The following is a 22126-nucleotide window of genomic DNA, read 5'->3' as shown; positions in this document are numbered from 1 at the left end:
TTATTTTCAGATATCATGAAATGAACTTAGAATATCATGAACTTTAATTAAAGATGTAAATAAAAATTCGTACTGAGAAATATCCGATGCTCTGTTTTGTGACATTCTTAAGTCATTTTATGATACCTTTATATCATTGTAGGATAATAACAAAACATATTTAATTATATCTTAAATTATATCTAGTGAAATCATAAAATACAATTTGCTTTTATATATCAATAGTTGATGAATTCAAGATATCACAGAATGACTTTAGGATATCTTGAAATATTGAAAGAATATAGTAAAACGGTACTCCATACATAAGAATATCCTTTGGAAGCGGAGGACACAACGAAACAAATTGATTGTACAATTTATTTCTTCTTTTGTTTGTCTTTTAGATCTAATTCTGGCTGTAGGTTTACCGGTTGGAATCTGTTTGGGTGGCGTTTGTGCGTCCGTGTTCCTTTTTGTAAGAAAAAGGTAAACCGTTATAATTATTTCTAGCGCTCTGTAAAATAAATACTAATGATTCCAACGGGCAAAGATCAAGGATAAATAACCACGTTCCAAACTTCCCCAAAAAGTAAACCTTCAACAGTGTATGTAAGGAATTTGTTAATGACTGACATGTACAAAAATAATACCTTGACCAAATAAAAATAGACGACTGTAAACCAATAAAGGAACAAGGAGAGCGCTTAGGAACGATCAGTGGCAAAAACGCTACTAAATAAGTTTAACCGGTTAATAGTGCGTACCAAACTTAACTATTAATCTCCCAAAATTTTAGGAAACATTGTTAACAACAGTTTGTTCCTGCAGTGTGAATTCTTAGCAAACGTAATGGTAAAATAAGGCTCGAGATGCAAACTACAAAGCTGCTCGTAAAAAATATAAAGAAAAGTAAACATTAAGATCCATAAAATGATATGCGACAGACTTTTGCAGAAGGCAGTGTATTAGTAGTAAGGCTATAAAGGCTCGCCGAAACAGGCTAGAAGACAAATATCAGACAGTCCTGTCCCACATGACTGTAAGAACTGCCTATCATGGACTAACTACATGTTCCTTTAGATATAGTAAACGAGGAATGCATCCGTTAAACATTAAAACAATTAAAAGACAAATATGCAATACACTACAAAAAAGATGGCTCAAAACCTATTTTAACATTTTATAATTTTGCCAGATATTGTTGGAAAATTGACATGAACCAAATTTTACGTAGTTTTTGACTTGTATCTCTTTAAAAGTAAACTTTTGACATACCTTGTTGCAGACGTGTCTTTAAACTGCTATTTACACTTACAGATTAGGCAACTTAATATTATGTACATCATCTTTAATAGGGTTATTATAATAGTAGCTAAATCTGGGATGCTGTATTCGACTCGAGTGGATTTTGCCAGATCGGATCTCACGAGGCGTGCAAGCGCCGATTGTGATCCGACCTTGCAAAATCCATGAGAGCCGAATACAAAGTCCCAGATCTAGCTACTGTTATAATGACCCTTTTATTATATACCTTTACCATTTTGATTCTTGTTTTGGTTTTGAACGAAATCTTCAATATTTATCGATATTAAATGGAACTTAGTGAAGTTCTTATGTGCGCTATTTATAGAAATGTGCCGGGTCATGCATATTAATGAAAGTAGTCCGGCATCATACAATACGGAAGGTACAATACGGAATATAAAAGGTACAATACGGAATTTTTGTCTGTCTGTTCATATTTAATTGTGAAATACAAGCCGATTCTTTACAGAATTTATATAGGTATATAATAAACATTAATATTTATCGTTTCAGGAGGAATAACGCCAAGAAAAATTCTCCTGAACCACCCAAAGGAATATTAGAAGACGAAACAAAACATGGAAAGCAAAATGATTACGAATCACTTGAACGCATACATGAAAATGGTGCTCACACTTACAATACAGTTTGCGAAGTTGAGGAGAAAAATCACAATTACACTACAATTTGCGATACTGACAAGAAGAGATCTAATGTTTATGTAGATATATAGCTAACATATACTTTATGAAGCTATGAATGGAGTGAATGTTTCTTAGAGCAATATCAACGGTATAAAGTTAATATGCTTAAACAGGTTTAAGTACAAAAACAGTTTAAAACAAGGTTTGATAACTTTAAAACATACAGTTTTGTTCAAGAAATCGGATGCATACTAATTTGCAGTTATATCGACCAAAGAAAGAAGAAAACACCACACACAAAAACTCCCCGCTAATTATTACATATACAGCCTATAAACTAAATTTACCTTGTTGACGGACCACCTGTCAACAAAGACGTCTTTGGTTGCCTTCACAGACAGTCTGGTTAAATGCTATACAATGTACATATGATAGACACTGATCCGACTACTTCGTCCTCGTAGAAAGGCTGTAAGCTGAACACTATCTGGCAGTTCTTTATTTCATTTGAAATCCACTTAAAATATCTAATAAAGTTATTTCGACATTTTCTAGAATATCAGATTTTCAGAGACTTATATTCCCATAAAGAACTATATCGCTTCTATGCACAAAGAGAAAGAAAACCGAGATTGACTTTCATATAAGAAGGGTACAATTTATTTAATATAATCCTCTAAATTTTTTACCCCTTTTACTTCTTTCGATATCTTTTCGAGCTATTTTTATTCAGCATGCGATAAGAACATGGTGATTTCGACAGAATACTACAAAACATTCTAAAACGCAGTAAAATTAAACAAAATACGATGCTGTTGAAAAGGGCACGAGGAAAGAAGAATATGACTTTTCTTTTATTTTTGGACTACTTGTTGTTCATTATGCTCAACATAACTGATACTGAAAGATTTGCGAAGTACATGATACTGGTATACGATCCGTACACTAAATGGAAACAACTTTAGGCTTGACAATACAATTGCAATTTATTTTTATTTAAACTTAGAAATCTCATAATCGATTTTAAACACTTAGCTGAATTTGATCGAGTATTTTTGATGTGAAAAGTAAAAGTAGACTCCTTCCAAGGAAGCCTTCCAATCATTGTAATATATGTCATATATCGCAGAACTGGCCACACAAAAATGGAAACTAGAAGAGATAGTTCTTGAAATACCGTCAACAAGATATATTTCAATTACATGAATAATATAAAAAGCGTAAGAAGTGTGGATTAAAATGCGGGGAGGATGAAGGAGAGTTGTATCTAAATTGGGAGGGATATAACTCCACCACTACACGTAACATGTGTATAACATAACGATAAGAACAAAAAAGAAATTATGATTTCTTCGGGAAATGTTAAATCCGGATATAACACTGCATTTTGCATCTTGTATTTGGTAAAAAAGAAATATAGCAAAAAGCAAAGTTTATAACCGTTTAGATAAACATTTGAAGGAAAGTAAAACTCTTTATTTTCCTTGTAATGTTTATCTCATTATTAGTTACAAAATGTGTATTTCTTTCAACGAGTCATGTGGATATATTTTGTAACAGGTTTAGTGCTTGTGGTAGGCACTTACGTTTCTGAACAACATGGTAAACTTGCATTTTTTACCACAATTTTACTAAGATAAAAACATGGGACTTTTTAAAACTTTTTGTATATTTAGTTTGAGTTTGAGTCTTTATTCGATGAAGGTTTACACGATTCATATCTTGTTGATCAGTATGCATTCGCTGTTAAGACAAAAATAAAATAGAAATGCATTGTCAGAGATGGCCCTAAAAATATTTTATAAGAAAATCCTATTATTCATTTTTCGGTTTCGACCCTAGTTAACATGGTAACGAAAACGTAATTTTGTAAAATTCAGATTTTTGTGAAAATTAAAGGTATGTATATGTATTCTGCTCTATGAACTAGTAGAATGTGTTGTTATAGTTTAAACTAATGTAAGATTAAAAGTTACTGGATTTGGTTTAACAATGGTGTTGAACAAATTGATCTGGGAAAAGAATAGCTTAGAAAACGTAATCTAGATGTATTTTAGAGTAACACATGAAATTATAAATGCTGTGGTCTTATCTTTTAGTGTCGGAAAGTTTCAGTCTCAAAATATGAATCAAGAATTATAATTTGATACTCAGCAATACCATGGCTAATCCGTTATTATTTTAGTATCTTCAGATACTAAAATGCTGACTTTTGCCTTATTTGTAACCCGCCTTCTTACTCTACAGTTATGAGGTGGTACGGAAAGAAATTTTCTGTTTCGTGTTTAATAGTTTTGACAGTAACTTGGACTTATAAAGTTAAGGTTTCTTAGAGATCGGTAATGATCTGACATGGCGTTCAACAATTCTGACGTACCTTTTCAAAGGTTTTTCAGCTTTGAATCAGTGATTGATTATTTTCATTCAATTGTGAAATAAAATTACAAATTTACCTAAGATAATACAGAAAAGAGGTCAACGGAAGATGAAATGTAAGTGTAGTTTTTAGTCTTTTCTGTCATATTACCAGTTTTACAAATGCAAATCCAAGGAGCGACTCCAGATAATATAGCCGTAAAAAATTCTTTAACAATCCAAGAGGGTATTGCGTGCAGGGGAAGGAATCTGCTGACGATGGTTTTACAATATGTTTCTGTTTTGACAAACAAGCCTTCCAGAAGCTTGCCTAGTCGTTATTTTTGGTTATTGTTAAGGCGGTTGCTTTCACTACTAATTGTTTGCTCAAGGGCGTCTTTTGGGGATTGCTCTAAGGGGATGCCTGGTTCAAATATCTTCCATAGGAGAGGAGAAGGATATTTTGGGGGTGGCTGGTTAATTCCCGGTGACCAGACGCCTTGCTTTGGTCCTGGATACCTCTCCTACCCTGCGGATTTTTTTATGTGTCAAGTAGCAGGTTATCGGACGGCTAAGCCATTTTCATTGAATCACTTTGGGGTTCATCGAAATCCCGAGGCGAACAAAGGAACCATGGTAGACCTTTGGTATGTAGGATGACTAAAGTTTGAATATTTTATTTCCTAGGAAATTGTATGAAATTATTTTAACTCATTTTTAATGTCTAAGTGAATTATTTGTCTTCAAGCAATTAAGTCAAAATATACCGATGTAATAAATGATAAATTGTTAACGGAAATTTGTTCAGTTTTGTTTGAATTTGAATATTAATGCAGGAAAAAACGTGTTATTTTTTAGTAAAAGACTGCATCATATAAATGAAAACTATAGTTTCCGTTTCCACGGCAACAAAAATTGATATCAAAACCTTCTCCCTTTCAAATATTTTTCTACACAATGTTTTTATGTTGAGAAAAGGCATTAGCTAGTTCTGAGAATACGCATTTCTATTAAAAACGTTTGTCCTTACAGAAAATTATCTTCAAATATGTATATCATTCATAAGTATAATGACACATCGTACATAATTTGCCATGAGTGATAAAGAAAATGTAGTTAAAATAAATTGCAGGAAATTTCCTACAAACTATGCTGCTCTAATTACAAATATACACAGTCTTTTTAAGAAAACAGTATTGTTCATAAAGAAATACATAAAAGTAAAACATGATTTTATTGCCTAAACGCAAATAAAACATTTTATTCAATTAAATAGAATATTATTTGAAGAAAACAGAGAAATTAAAAATTTAAACTATACTAACTAGAACAATATTTTAACAAAAGAAATTAATTGTTATATGTTACTGAAAAATGCTTAATTATTATCTAGAGAAAACAGATCATACATTTATATGATTATACTTAAAGTTGTTTCAATAACAGCGTGAAATCATAAAATAGGATGATAATATCATATAATTTATGCAACACAAAAAATGCGTTGTTTCATATTTTTGACTTTGATAGTTAACTTTAATCAGGTTATGTAATTTATTGCCTGTATGAGTTTTATCTATCCTGATGAAGTCAAACATTGGCACTAGACTATCTTAAAGAATGCTAAAATAAATAACAAAATGGAACCAGTCACTCACCTCTGTGACATTGCTCTTTGTAAAAGGTGAAGATCTCTAACTTAAAGACAAAATGTAAGCACTACACGCACAAACATCACTAACTTAAAGTCCTTGTCTTCTTCAATGCGATGTCTGTCAAAAGTAATCAATGGACATCTTATTTCATATAATAGTTTGGTTTGTGACTCAAATCCAAAACATATTATAAATGGTCTGAAAACTAAGAATATTTTTCTTAACTTAGTTTTGATACCTAAACGACACAGTTTTGAATTTGCCACAGGTTTCAAAAAGAAATACATTCTTGACAGATTTCATGTACATCTTGTGAATAGATTGCAAAACAAGATGACTGATTTTCAAAAGTGACCTTTTATGAAGCCAAAATTTTAACAAAATCCTCTGTGGATCAGGATATAAATGTGACTTCTAGAGTGATTACAGATTATTTTCTAAGACCTTACCTAGCGGAATACTGTTTAACTCCAGATAAACAAGTTTCGGACTTGATATGAAATTCATAAAGGCAAGCATTGTAAATAGGTTCCATAAAGATAAGCTAGAAATTCTCGGTTCTGAGAATATATCCAAACTTTCATTTATGATTCTCCCTGATTTTACGCCATATAATCCAGTTTCAGACTTAGACAAGATAAAGATGTTAATCGGGTGAAATGTGGCTTTTTTGGAGTAATAACAAGTTGTTTCTATGACTTAACTCTGTGACAAGTTTTAAATTTGAGGACAAATAATCTTACCAGATTTCACGTTGAACATGTAGAAAATGCTGTCTTTATAGTGTTCTCAATAGTTTCCTGAAGTTAAACTAGTGATGTCTCTAGTGTGCTTACAAGCCTTTTATGCGACCTAGTTTTTTACCCTTAATAACCAAATATCAAACTGATCTGAGATGTCATAAAGGCAAAAATTCTAATCTAGTTTCATTAACATTGGCCAAATCTGTGACTCCCTTTAGTTCTAACAATAAAACAGTTGACGATGGACGGGGGACGCAGATCATATTCTTATAACAGCGGTTCAGGTGAGCTAAAAAGGTTTTTGTAAATCATAATGTGTTATAATTTTCAAAATAAGCATGTTTCTATAGTTAGAAATACAAGTTTATCCGTATATATACATGGATATTTTACTGATTTCGAAAGTCCTTTACAGGTTTTGCGAAATAAATTAGCTATCAATATCATTGTCCTATACTGGCAGATTTTACTCGGAATATCTTCTGCAACAACGAGGTTCAAACGTGGTATGAGGCTGCAGAGGTATGTAAAATTGGCGGGGGAAAACTGGTTGCCTATGATACAGGTTTAGGCAAATCTATAGCAGAGCTAAATCTAATACAAGAAGTAGATATCTGGACAGCCGATTATGCAAGAACAAAGACTTGGAATGGAAATAGAATGATAAGTAAGGTTCTATGATGAAGTATCATTTACCTTGTACTACATGTAGTTTATACTAAGAATGATTTCCATCTAACTGAATGTAAGAGAAAACTATTGAATAGTAGCACTGTTATGGCCAGTGAAAATAGTTCGTCAAAGCAATTTCAAACGAACGTTTAGCGAAAGCATATAAACATGACCTAACGAGAAAAAACATGGCCATAAAATCAATATGTATAGTGGATACTGACATATTAACAGTGTGAAAATGTTCATGAAAGACACTTCTGTAAACCGTTTTGAAAACAAAATCAAGCATGACCAAATGATCTCTTAGGAAAAACCATAACCATAAAACCAGAGGTTTGATTGGATATTGATAATAACCAGTGTAAAAAGTTCGTCAAAGACACTTTAGGTTAACTTTCTGAAACCGGTTTGGCAGCACTATTGAAACCGGGAAAAATGATGTCGAAAATAATGTCAAATAAAAGAAACAGCGTAACAATCTTTGTTTATTCTACTTATGAAAAGAATCACTAAATTAAAAACAGTGAAGGGAATGTAACGTTATGTTACTAATACGCAACGTATTTACTTCGGAACAAGATAACATAGCTTTTTATGACCAAGTCTAAAAAAAAAATTTTTCTCAACTCTTCAGAGCCATGTCAAAACAGGTGGACAATCGGGTTCTGTTTGCTTGGGAAATAGTTTAGGCAATAATAATGTAACTGGAATTTAATTTCATAGAATTTTATTCTTGTTAACAATTATTACTAAACCTCCGTTTTTAAAACAGAAACACTGTTTTGTATATTATACCATTTGTGTTCTTGATTTGAAAACGTATAATGATACAGACACTACATGTACTAGCATTATACAGCTAGACGATAGACCACTCGGAGGCCTTGTTTTCATTCTTACATGCTCATTGAAACGTTTTGATAGATATTATACTGGACTTCAGTTACCCGTGGAGTAACGAACCGGACGTCTTGCGACAAACTGACGTCACGATTGACGTCATAATGCTCTCTCAATCGAGCCATTTTAGAATTATACATACATTTGTATATTAGTGCGTAGTATTTCAAGACTTACGAAAAGTATTGTTTATACAAACAAATACATTTATTTTCACATTTGTACATAAATACTGTGCGATTTGGAATTTGGTCATTACATGTATTTAAAAAAGAATGATATATATTTTTTGTAGCAACTTATCTCACACCTAACTTCATCGGAACTGTATTTTAGGAAATGACGGTTTCACGAACTTGTGTGGTTTCAGTTATGCTAACAGCACGTCCTTGTCAATACGTGATGAGCTTTTCGGCGATTGCTATACAAAAAGACGTTACTTTTGCATGAATTCAACAAGTAAGAGTCCCCATTCTAATGATAGAATTTCGTAAATATATCACTTAATACAGTGTGAATGAAATTTGATGAAAATATTTACTTTGCAAGCGCACAGATTGTTGGAAATTGGAGTTTATAGATATGTTAAGGTTTTTATTTGTCGACACTACTGTAACAACTACTGTACTACTACAAGTAATAGTACTGTTACTTAGACGAAGAAGAAATAGAAGGAGATAGAGAAAGGATAAAAAAGACGAAGACTAAACATCGTTATAAATAATAAAAATATATGAACATGGCTGTGATATTTAAGATCATGACTGCATTGTTTCCCTGTAGAGCAGTAAGTGTAAGATAATGAGCAAATCAGGTCCTTGAATTGCCCTTGCTCATTTTGGCCATGCCTTACAGAGCAGGCGAAATACAATGTTGTTTCTCTTGTTGTTCTGTCGTTTGCAAAGAAATTGTTTCTTTTATTTAGTATTAACACGTGTATGTTTGTGTTTTTCATAGCATGCCCTTTATTACCGTATAATGTGCTTTTCATACCAATACAACATCTTGTTTTTACTATCCTGTAACTTTAAAACATTGTAGATTTTTACATTGACTGTTTCAAGGCGTAGCCCTACTGTGTTCTGTTATTCGTATTGTTCTGGTTTTCTGTATATTTTACGTTCTATATCTATTTCCAAAGACCGCTGAACATTTACTTTTCTCCCGTGAACAGACTCAAACAGTCAAACTAAGTCTGCAGTTAGTATGATCATTTTGCTTGGATGGGCTTATTGTTTCTGAAGGATCTTCTTATAGATTTCATTAAGATAATTTGTTTATCCAAATACTAATTTATAGGCCAAAATTATAATTGTGTGTATATCAACTATAATTTCAGCATTCAAGATAGACGTCTTTGAAAATGATCGTTTTCATATTCGCTGCAACGACACCTTTTATTCTGAGGATTTAGCGCGTACATGTATAAAACCAGGTTTTTTTTTCTGGACAAGTACAATTTTGACGGCAAACATAGGTAATTCTCATCTATTTTTAACTTTTGATTTGAATATGCTATATGGATTACATATCAGATCTAATGCAAAAGAATGAACTATAACTGTTAAGCAAATATAACTTTCTAATCAAAACTCATTAGTTATACAGAATGAACATCCAGAACCACGGCAGCATTGATTTTGGTAAATACGGTGTCATACAATACATTGTTTCAACAAATGGATAAAAAAATATTAAAAAGATGAATTACCTTGTATAGTTCATGTTTATCTGTAGAAAGAGAAACGCTACAAACTCAAACTGCAGATGTCTTGTGCGGAGCGTATACAAAAGACATAGGGAACTACTTTATCAACTGTAACACCAAACGTTTGTCGTTATGCCAAGGTACATAAAACAGACATTTCATAATAAAACATTTTAACCTTTCGAAAGATGACATTGTCAATAATAGCATAAGCAGCAACAGCAATTATATCAATCGTAGATCCAATAGTCATAAATGACAGTTTTGAATTTTTCATTGTCAAAAAATATTAGTTCCATAATATATTGATATGAGTGGTCCCGGAAACCGATTATAATTTACGGTCATTCATACCAACACATGTAGAAATTGTATATTTTATGTAGGTCATGATGGAGAAAACTACCCTTTCTCCAAAGGATGTTTCAGTGATGTGGTTAACGGTAGGTTAAATACTTATCATCTGTTTAACTTTTGATCGAGAGTTCTACATAAAATTTTATGACTACATATTATATCTAAACTGGCTCTGAAATATTTAGTTTCGACCCTCATTAAAACAATTTTTCATGTAATGGTGTAACGCACGTGTCGTACAAAGGGTCTTTGCGTTTTCTCTGACAAAGGTATTAGCTGTCAGTCTGAAAGACAAAAACCGAGGTACGTTGTGATAAAATTTGATATTCATCTCAGTTTTTACACTGATAGAAATGATTGTCGATCAATAGGCCTATTGTATTGACATTTGAGCAGCTATTCATTCAGTGAGTGTTGTATTACATGACCTCAGAAATAAAAGTTTCACAGTCTCGTTTTCAAGTTTTGACCTAGACGAGTGTATGTACACTAATTAGTTACGCAAGGTTGCATATATACATAGCATGTCCTATTTTATGCAGGAACCACAACATCAACTCTTCTGATCAATCAATCATTTGAATCCTCAACGGAAATTCAAGGTAACTATGCCATTAACAATGGGGTGGACCTAGAAGCAATATCTGGTAACGGGGATGGTAGGCAGACCCTTTCATATTGGTTTAGATCGGTTCTTGTAAAGACTCAAACATGTGTGCCTTATGTATAATTATTTGAGAAAAATACGCTTTTAAGCACTTAAAATGAACAAAAATGTACTTCCACCAATCTGTGGGTATAAGTCATAGATTGCCGTTGTCCGTAATAACTTCGGCCCTACGAAGCTTTTCCAGTTGCATATTTGTCCTTGTGTTTCAATCCTACTTAATTGTCGGGACCGGTGATACGTGCTCAAACTTTTATATAATTATGATTACAACTGATGATAGTGAGAGCGAAATTTAAAGAAGTCCTCATTTCAATTATTTACTTTTTATTTAAATCGTGCGATTCGAACTACTTATTCTATAGAGATGAGATTTTATAATATGACATAAAAGTTACAAAATAAATTAATGAAGATACCATATATTCCAGTCTAAAAGCACGCACTAAATTAGGAATTAGCAACAGCTCCGTTATGGACAGTCTGCTATAGTGTATTTTAGGCCTAGTTACGGCTTCAGGTGTAGCAAGATATTTTCCTTATTGAGATTAAGAACATCGAGAATCTTATTTTGTTAATAATGAAAACTATGTCAGCAAAAGTAATTTAATAAAACATGTATAAGCAGAAATAATGTGTAAATGCACATTTCAAAACAATCAGTTGCTCTATTTTATATGTACATGTACATGTTAAGTACATTGTATGATTAAAGTCAGTTTGATTCATTTTCTCAAATACGGTTTTATTCATTAGTTGTAATTGCGTAACTTTTGGGTCTGGGTGGGGTTTTGTAGTGGCAAAGCTCATTGTCTTGAATAAATGTTTTGACAAGTGATGTCGAGGGAATGACATGCCTTTTGAGTATATCGACAAATTGTTTTAAAATATATGTATCTATTTATTTTGTGCACTACATTAGATATGAAATGACAATTTGTTAAATGATTTTTAAACTCAAGAAAAAGAAAAATCAAATTTCCATGCTATTTTGTCTTAAAATGCGACTATTGTTTTCTTTTTAGATATTGGTCTGGAGGTTGGACTACCTATTGCAGGTTGTTTGATAATACTGCTTGGAGTTATAATTTTCATAAGTGTCAATAAAAGGTAAATGTGACTTCTTATTATATCTGTTTGCAGGCATAGCTTCTCGGGCAGGAGATCCAGACTCTTTAAATAATTGTTATTCATGCAGCTTAGCATATTATGTTCATTTAACAAACTTAAGACGGAACGTGAGCATTATGGTTTCCCCTTTGCACGTAAAATATATGTACTTTTTTGTCGTTGTATCTTGATGATTACTACATCTGCAAAACGTTTCCGAAAGTAAAAACTGTCAGTTTAGATAATGTTCAGTGTGCTGTTTGGTATACAATGAGTGTTTTATCTGCACTGGCTGTGTTTCAAGCCTTCGTCTCCTTTTATCTAGTCGATATGACAGTTTATTAGAAATATGTGTCATTTTACAAATCTAATTAATCACACTTTTAGTTACACTATCATAATTTTGTTTGATAAATTGATAGATTTGCTGTCATTTTAAATACACTTCAATTTTAGTGTTCGGCACATTTTGGGAAGACGGAACTAACTTTGCTGTGTCATCTTTGTTCATTACAAATAGTGTTTTCCGACCCGACTTCAAGTTAACTTAAAAAGAGTCTTAATAAGAAATTTATTTATAATTTCAGGATGAAACAAAAGAGCAACGTCTGTAGCGACAATCACACTAAAGATGAAACAAACACACATACCAATAACGATCTTAATATGTATGAATCTCTTAGTCAAAGAAACACTGTTGAAAGCTCTTATAGCTTTCTTGAAGTACCTTGCTCGGAAATTGAGGAAAAGTCTCCGTATGTCAATACGTATACTGCCAATACCTTATCACACGTATAAATAAACATTTGGTATAAAAGATAAGAAAAGGGCAAACAACAAACACCCTGTTCGTTTACTGTTTATGAAGATTCATCATCTTCTCAATAGTTTTGCAAATTCACGATATTAAGGACGTTCTGCGGTCGAATACAGAAATCATGAAATAAATATTTAGTGGTGCAGGACACGAAGTCAAGTGATGAAGGACACGAAATCAAGTGATGAAGGACACGAAGTCAGAATATCACTAACTGTCATCGAACCGTAGATATATATATATATATATATATATATATATATATATATATATATATATATATATTAAAGAGTGCCTTATTTAGAGCAATTATCAAACCTCCTAAAATAATATCAGTTAGAACTTAAAATATGTACTTGAAACGTCATCATCCTTTTATCGCTTTTGCATAAATCAAACAGTTTTCTTTATGCTTGAAGATCACCTTCAACAAACACACACACACACATCTTTGTTGCATTATTAATATGTTTTTATGAAGCAACATCTTCAACCTTCTGAAAGAGTCTTATATTTAAATACTTCACTATATATTTGAAATAAAACATCAGCTATGAAAACACCATCGACTGTTGTAGTCATTGCACTATAGTCCCTGCTTCAACTGACCTAGACAATTTTTTGTTGGGTTATATAGGTCATAGCTTTTGATGGGAGAGGAAGACCCCAGGTGTCCCTTTGGGCACTGTTTCATCACGGACGGGCACCTGGGTAGAGCCACCGACCTTCAGTAAGCAAACTGGATGGCTTCCTTACATGAAAAATTCTACGCCCAAATCGTGGCTCGAAACCACATCGGTGAGTGTCAAGTAATTTGAAGTCAGCAAACTAAACACTCAGCCACAGAGGCCCCTTTAGCCTTGTCAAGGGTGCATACTTATCTTCTATCAAATTTATAGTAATTTAGCATATAGCATCTGAAATTCAAGCTTTGCTAAGGGAAGTGCAATTAGGTTGTTTAGAAATAGTTTAATAAATATCTGTAATTTATATATATATATTTTTTTTAAACTAACGATAGTTGAGAGAAATGATCAATTTTGAGAAATATAATACGAAATAATAAATTTGTTTTTAAATTGTTTGTGCATTTTAAGTCCTAAATACAATTGTTTCAACTATTTCGTTAACTTTATTTTTGAGCATACGTTAAATGGACTATTCTCATTTAAATACAGCATGAGGTTGGAAAAGAACTTTGCAAACAATTACAACCATTATAACAACCGACAACAAACCAACCGAGTTATCACACTGTACACTATAACAGACAACCATTCAATAGGCTGAAACCATATTCATGTGATTTGGCAATATCAACTCTGGCAGATTTCTCATGTAGATGACAACTTAGCTACGAAGAAGCAATATGGCAATAGCCACCAATTGTATAGCTAGCTTTTAACTAATCACTGCAACAAACACTGTGTTGGTGCGCTGTAAAACCCAAATCAATAAATAAATGTTGTGTGGTTAATGTTCATGCTGGCTCGTGCATTGGTTTGAGATCCTTAGTCATATGGGTTCAGCATGACATACGAAATTCATTTGACAACAACAATTTGACAGGACAGTGCATAATTTAAAGAAGAATCACATATGAATGGATCCCGAACAATATTTTATATATTCTACTTGACGTTTATTTTTTTAAATACACGTTTCGATCTGTTAAATTGTAAATTGTCATTGTAAAATAAATTTCGTATGCCATGCTGAATCCATATATATTAGAAGTAATTTTATTATCAGTGGTAATATCTTTACATGTAATTTTGTCACTTACATAAATTATGATATCAATTCTGTCTCGTTGTTTATAATATAGTCTTTTGCCACAAAAATGACAATAACTTGATACTATATTTTGTCATATTTTGTAACATGAAAATATATTCTGTTTAGGTCTTCAATAAATACACTTGCAAAATTGTAGTCTTCGAAGATGGGCCTAGATTGGAGTGCATGTTTCTGTACATTAAGGATCCCAGTTTACAGAGAAGTGTCAAGATAAGTTTAACAAGTCCTAGTAATGCATGTTTAGAGATATGTTAATAATAATATGTAATTTACAGTTGTTTGGTCTGTTTTATCTGTGTATTATGTATAGGCTCAAATACCATGAGTAACAACATGGCAATTAAATTAAGGGTGTAGAAACCATTTCCCTTCCTTTTAGTTGTACACGTATTGTCGATCAGAATGACCAATGAAGAGCTGATATTTTATATTTACATGCGGAGACTGCCGAAAACCTCCAAATGAAATAATGTATTGGAAACCTTGTATAAATACCAAGTTGAAATATAATTATTTCATTAATAATTAATAAATCTTAAATTCCTTTCAGTAGCTTAGAAGTTATTGTCATGTCAAATATTAGTAAATATGATAAAGTAGTTGTTTTTGTCATTTCGACCAGTCATTTTGACCCCTTCTAAATTTGCGAAGCCATTGTATGGATACATTTCAAAAGTAAGTGCAAAAAGAGTTATTTTGCACTGATCTTGCTCTGATAACTGTCTATAAAAACATGTACATGAAGTTTTATTAAATAACTTTGGCACTGTCAACGTTATTGTCATTTTTTGTGGCAAAAGAATATAATGATAAACTGCAAAACCTAAACATGTAGATTTCTTATTATATATAATACAGAACGACCATACATGTAAGAAACAAGCTTGCAGCTATAGCTTTTTAATAATATAAATTATTCAGTTCATAGATGTATATAACAATAAAGTTCATATCAATACAAACTTCGCCAAAAAGCAGAGTTAGCATTCTTTTATGTAAAAAAAATGATGTTAAAAAAGAGACTATCACTAGTAGGAGCGTATCATTTATAAACTTCCAAAAATTTGAACGAATGAGATTTTTCTAGTGACCTAAGTGCAACAAGCAAACTCGATGAATTGGTATCCCCCGCCGAATGGGTTGGTTTAAACAATATTTTATTAATCACAATTCATTTACAACATGTATATATATCACAAAAGCATACAGGATTGAGTAGGAAGCTGAAAGCTTATTTGAAATTCTCTCCGAATGGGTTGTGGTGAGGAATGGCAAAGAAATATATCCGGCAAAAAGTTAAGAATGTTACTAAGAAGCAAATGATTTCATTACATTTGAACTTAAAAGAACAGATGTCCTTAAGAGAGCACAATCAAGTAAGAAAGATGGAACGTGGGTGGTGACGGGTGTGTGTGTGTGTGGGGGGGGGGGGGGTACAACTTCACATGTTGATAAAATATTTATGGATGGTTTGCAAAATGAAAAATGAAAAGAAAAATGAAAAACATTTTTTTTGGGAGGGGGGGGGGGGGAGGGCAGGGAAGGGGGAGTGTTGGGGGGGGGGGGGGTGTTGACGAAACTTCACTTGTTGATAATAAATATTGATGCTAAATAGAAAATGAAAAATAAAATGTTCCCGAGGGGTGGGGCATGATCAGGGTGGTGGGGTGACTGGGTGGAGGAGCGAGGTGGGGGGAGGATTGAGTTTACAACTGTAAATAATTATAAAAGGTTTGTTTTTTTTTAAAAGAAGAAAATATGAAAAAAAATATTGTGGGCTGAGGGGTGGGGGGGGGGGGGGGGGGGGGGGGGGTGACCAGTGTAGGTGGGGGTGACCAGGTCTGGGTACACATCTTCACAAGTGTAATTGGTTAGTTTGTTATATACAAGTATGTGGATTTTTAAACAATTAAAGGGCGAAATTGTGTGTGTGCACTACCACACTATGGTGATCAAATTCAATTTACGTTTCAAGTTCTAGGTCAAATATGTCGACCACAAGTTATGAAGCAGAAATTGCCATATTTATAGTACCCTATATAGTTAACACTAGAAACTACTAAGGGCCATAACTCTGGTGTTACTTGGGCAATTTGACTGAAACTTGACGTGCCACATTTCCCAAAAGTGGTAAACATGTATTTGAAGTTTTATTTAAATATTCCGAACCACTTACGAAATATGGCTCCGGACGGACGGACGGAAAGACGGACGAACGGACAGACGGACGAACATCACCAAAACTATAAACGTTGATTCACAGAATATACAAGTTTTTGAATGAGTTTGAATCGGAAATAGAGGATGTCCTGAATAAGCACGCTTCTAAAAGAGAAAACTATAATTAAGAGAGCACCCAAACCATGGTTAAATGAAAATTTGCAACATCTAATAAAATAAGTTAGACAGTCTGAGCGTACATGGCGGCGTTACGGTAAAACAGACCAGTTTGAGTCGTATAAAGCAGTAAGAAACGAAAACAATTTTGAAATCAAACGTCAAAAGAGAAACACACTCAGTGAAAAGATAGAGAACGCTAAAGGTGATTCCAAGACTCTGTATGGATTAGTATCTGAACTAACTGGAACCAAATCTGAAAACCCATTGCCTCAAGGAGAGTCTAATAATTCATGGGCCGAAAAAAGTTGCTGAATTTTTCATGGCAAAATCTCAAAAGTCAATCCCTAAGTGAATACCAAAACGTTGAACCGCAAGTAATAGGGAGGAACAAAATTTACATAAATTAACCGATTTGGCTCAAGATGAAGTGAAACAAGAAATATCTTTAAAAATGATGGTCGGCGAATTGTAATAAGGAAAGAAGTTTATGAATTTTTCATCTAACATTCATCTTTCATCTAACATTTTTCAAATTGCAAAACTAAACACCGCACTTTAACAATTTAAATGGTTCTCTTTTAATTTTTCGCAAAGGTTTCGTAGGGTTGCAATTTTGTTTCGTTTATCCTTAGACGAATAATTACAACAGTAGTTTGATGAAGATTCATGAAGCGGTTCATGAGAAGAGGTCATTAAACGTGTTTATATTTTTAGCTAAATTGGTCCCTATCCCCATTTGTAACAAAATAGCAGGAGACCTTACGATATTGTTACACATCGAGTTTTATAAAAATCCATTACATTTTAGTGGTTAATGCGAAGAAAGGCATATCTACTTTTAGCTATAGTGGTCCCTAATAGGGCCCAAGTTCCTATATAAATAAATTTGGAAGAGGACCTTATAAGAATTATACCATACACACGAGTTACCAAAACGTAAATATATATATTTTAAGTAGTATATGCCGGATAAATTCAGAAATATATTGTCCTTCAAATGATCAATATATTTAATCGTTACTATTTCCTTATTTAACAAAAACCGTATTTCGTGTTAAATTGTCATAAAGGAATATATTGTAACAGGATTTCCCTTTCTGGGTAGTGTCATTAAGGAATATATTGTAACAGGATTTCCCTTTCTGGGTATTGCGTGAATTTCAGTGTCATAAAGGAAAATATTGAAACAGGATTTCCCTTTCTGGGTATTGCGTTAATACCACGAGGTAACAATTTATTAGCTTTGCACCCACAACTTCCTTCTGTAACATTAAGAATGGAAACCCAAAATAAGCCTTAGCCACTGTTATCTCTTTCAGTACAGCTGCTACGTTTAACTTGAGAAAAGAAAATTTAAGAAACAGCTATCTGCACATGTCACATACTAGTTCAATTAGTGAATATATAATTTGTCATTATATGAATCTTTATCACAGAACTGCTGTTGCATTTCATTTTCGGTAGACCCTATTGGTATTAATTTGTACTGAACCGAATAGAATAGATATTTGAATGTATATATGATAAATCTGTGAAACGATATTTGGTCCGTTTTGCCGCTAATTTGATTATATAATTTCATACGAATACTGGTATATAAATATTATATACCTTAATAAATTATACAAAATCGTATCTATATAAGAATATGATGCACCTGGTATTTTCGGTAATTATCGAACAAAAACTTGGCAAGGAGTCAGACATATTTGCAGAAATCACGGTGGACACCTAGTTTCTTTTGACGCCGATATGGGTAACCGAGTTTGGCCTGAGGAGTGATTCAGATGTCATACAGCCGAATATGCTCTGAATGTATAAAGTGGTAATCTGTCAACTAAATTGCCATTTACTCATGTTGCAGCTGTTTGGATGTTCAGACTGATGTTTGTCTTATCAGAATCAGAATAGCTTTTGTTCAGTATATACTACACATTTTAGATAAAATATTTTATCATTACATACTGATTTGATTCTAGAAAAATCGTCATCAAATATATCTAACTTGTCTAAAAATATAAATTTATAGTGTATGTTGAGCTGTAGTCCCAATTAAATGTTATCTACTAATAGCAGTCTGTCAAAAACTTCAATTGTATTTTATATTGCTTTAAATGAACCGGCACAAAAATAATTGTATGCAAAGCTAGGTGATTGTAAAAATAGGGGAATAAATAAAGTTATCAATGGCCTACAAATCGTTTATTTTAAGGGGGACATTAAATCCTTACACGACGTGAAAGATGCTAGAACCAGTCCCATATCTTATATCTATAGAGCAATATGGAAACTACGTGTATATGTCGAAAGAAATTGAATGAAACAATGATATGTTAAGCTTGCATATGGCCCCGTAGAAAACATTGAATGTCAAACTAAATACCTGTTCGCCTCTGAATTTGTGTACATTTTAAATAATTGTGTTAGGTATATGTGATTTATACTTTCATATAGAAATATGATTTACTGGATTCATAAAAAAATATTAATAGCATATCATGTAAAATAATTTGTATTTTCTATACATTACATGTATAACAAAATAAACATTTAGTTCATTTTGCGCACGTTTTGCTGAATGAGCATCGAAAGCAAATATAAGGCACTTTCGAAAAGTCTGTTGAAAATACTTTTCCCTGAGAAAAGCAAGACTTGTCTAATACATTCATATTTTGTTTAATTGCTCTTGTCAATGTGTCAATGGAACAGTTAATTGTGCAATTTTAAATAATCTGAATGTACGGTGGCATAGAGGGGACATATGAAATATTTTATTTATCACGTGCGCTAACACGTGCGAACGTGTTAATTAACATGTGCGCACGTGATAACTATCACGTTTGCACGTGTTAGCGCACGTGATAAATAAAATATTTCCTATGTGAACGTGATAGCTATCACATGCGCACGTGATAAATAAAATATTTCCTATGCGAACGTGATAGCTATCACGTGCGAACGTGTTAACTACCACGTGCGAACGTGATAGCTAACACGTGCGGACGTGATAGTTATCACGTGCACACGTGTTAATTAACACGTTCGCACGTGTTAGCTAACACATGCGCACGTGATAAATAAAATATTTCCTATGTCCCCTCTATGCCACCGTATGTATCTGCCATACGCTTGAATATTTAATTAACATGATAGTAAAATATTATTGAACTCAAGTCTTCTTACTTCCCTTTATATAGATAGAAGCTTTTCTAACTATATAATAATCATATTTTCTATTTGGGCAGCTGTTTAACACGTGAGCACGTGATAAATAAAATATTTCCTATGTCCCCTCTATGCCACCGTAGAAAGGTCATGTCTTATCTTGGAATGTTAAACACGTAAAAAGGATTTAAGAAATATTTTACATGCACCCTATCGAAGGATACTTTTATCACCTAGGTGAAATTTTCTTCCTGACCAGCTATCTCTAATTTTATTATCACCTTATTATAAAATAAACCTTGTTCGTGATATGAAGGAATTTATCGTAGCAGGATTTACCACTCTGGGTACAGCTTTAATTTCAAATTCCCAAGGTAATCATTTAATGACTAAATCTTTTTCATAACCGATTTGGGTTAGAATCAATATTAAAAGTAAAAAGTTGTAAAGCTCTAGTTGCTAAAACACACAAAAAACAATACAACAACAAAAAAAAAAACAACATAAAAAAACGTTGCCCTACCAAACTGTTGTGATTGAAGTAATAAGCATTGTACCAGTTTGTAATTATAACAGCTTTTGTGATTATACTTAAGATTCAGCCACATTATTATTTCTTGTTTTCTTACTGAAAAAGTAAAGGAAATCAAACTCGGCACATAGTGTAAAATTATGACTTAACTACAAAAATAATCAGCTATTTGTTCAGTTGCAAGTTTTGATATTTAACATTCATTTTTACTATAATAGAATACCGCTGAAGTCGGTGCTTGGGGGCGTGAGGGGTGTTGCACATTTCATTACCTCTCAAACCGAGTTTGTTTTTATGTTTCTTCGTTGCGTTCTACGCTTCCAATAGACATTTACACAGATTTTGTTTATGATGTGTTCGTACCAGTTATGGATATCTAAAACATGTTGACCGTTTCCAATAACAAGAGAATGTTAATTAAAAATTATACCGTAATCGTATAGTCATCACCTATGTGAAAAATGCATTTAGTCTTTGTGTCATCTTTTTATGCTAAAACAATATACGTGTATTTTGTGTGTTAACGACTGCAGAAGCCCTGGGGATATGTTGGTGACCGAAACTTATATACATACATAATACGACTTGTCTGTTTTTCTATTTTTCCCACAATTAGTTATGAAGTTAAGTGCATGAACTTCCCAACACTGAAAATAAATCAAATAGAAAAATATATTTCATTGAAAAGATAGGTCTAATCGGATCCTATTGTTTTATCTTTGCAAAGCTAGCGATACGTTGCCATATTTCTTTCTATGTTATTTAGGACAGGCAACCGCGACAAAAAGGTCATTTACAACTAATATTTTCACCACACACGTTAATCATGTCAGTACCGCGATAAAGAAAGCAGATGAAAGTACGGAAACATTCAATGGAACTGATACACCTCCAGTCAACAGAACAGGGATCAGTCTACAGAGCAACAGAAACCAGTTGGTGACTTGTACAAGTGCAAATCAGTATGCGCCAAAAGCACAGGATCACAAATACATAAAACAGAAAGAAGAGGGAAATGGTTCAAATTTAAAATATTATATAAACTTTTTCACGAGACTATTGTCTTTTAGTAAATTTGCAATAATGCTTGATGTTTCCAAATTACCTGATAAAAAACAAAGATCATGTAAACATTGGATAACTGCAATGTAATGACCAATTGCTGACCATAGTTCAGAAACGGTGCTTGTCCAAGTAAAATTCAAAATTCACTATAACTCTTTCCTCCATTAAAGGATTCTTATCATTTACATGGATATTATATATCAGTTACCACTTTCGTTCAAATGAAGCAGTATTGGGGCATGCAGGTTTTGAAAAGTAGTTTCTTGTTCGTTTAGAATTTAGCTGAAGTTTTGATTGATTTTAATG

At 32.7% G+C, this 22126-nt stretch overlaps 1 protein-coding gene across 1 annotated transcript; it reads left to right on the top strand.

The window, feature by feature from the left end:
* Positions 1 to 2360: 2360 nt before the first annotated feature.
* Positions 2361 to 14208, top strand: LOC123547985 (uncharacterized). The gene is made up of 10 exons (XM_053550564.1): positions 2361 to 3533; positions 7148 to 7351; positions 8596 to 8718; positions 9599 to 9736; positions 9997 to 10107; positions 10354 to 10410; positions 10867 to 10926; positions 12017 to 12101; positions 12689 to 12856; positions 14097 to 14208. The coding sequence occupies exons 1-10, from the start codon at positions 3470 to 3472 to the stop codon at positions 14206 to 14208; spliced, it is 1122 nt and encodes a 373-aa protein (XP_053406539.1). The 5' UTR covers positions 2361 to 3469.
* Positions 14209 to 22126: the final 7918 nt, after the last annotated feature.

Source organism: Mercenaria mercenaria, chromosome 9, assembly GCF_021730395.1.
Source record: "Mercenaria mercenaria strain notata chromosome 9, MADL_Memer_1, whole genome shotgun sequence".
Lineage (NCBI taxonomy): Eukaryota > Metazoa > Mollusca > Bivalvia > Venerida > Veneridae > Mercenaria > Mercenaria mercenaria.
The sequence above is the reverse complement of the archived record's forward strand: the minus strand, read 5'-3'. Positions and strand labels throughout refer to the sequence as shown.

What these genes read in the sequence shown, in the direction of transcription:
- LOC123547985 (XM_053550564.1), top strand. Translation starts at nt 3,470, where the DNA reads ATGTGGATATATTTTGTAACAGGTTTAGTGCTTGTGGTAGGCACTTAC. An exon ending in GAATGGAAATAGAATGATAA is followed by an intron (nt 7,352 to 8,595) that starts GTAAGGTTCTAT and finishes ACTGTATTTTAG; the next exon opens with GAAATGACGGTTTCACGAAC. An exon ending in ATCCTCAACGGAAATTCAAG is followed by an intron (nt 10,927 to 12,016) that starts GTAACTATGCCA and finishes TTTTCTTTTTAG; the next exon opens with ATATTGGTCTGGAGGTTGGA.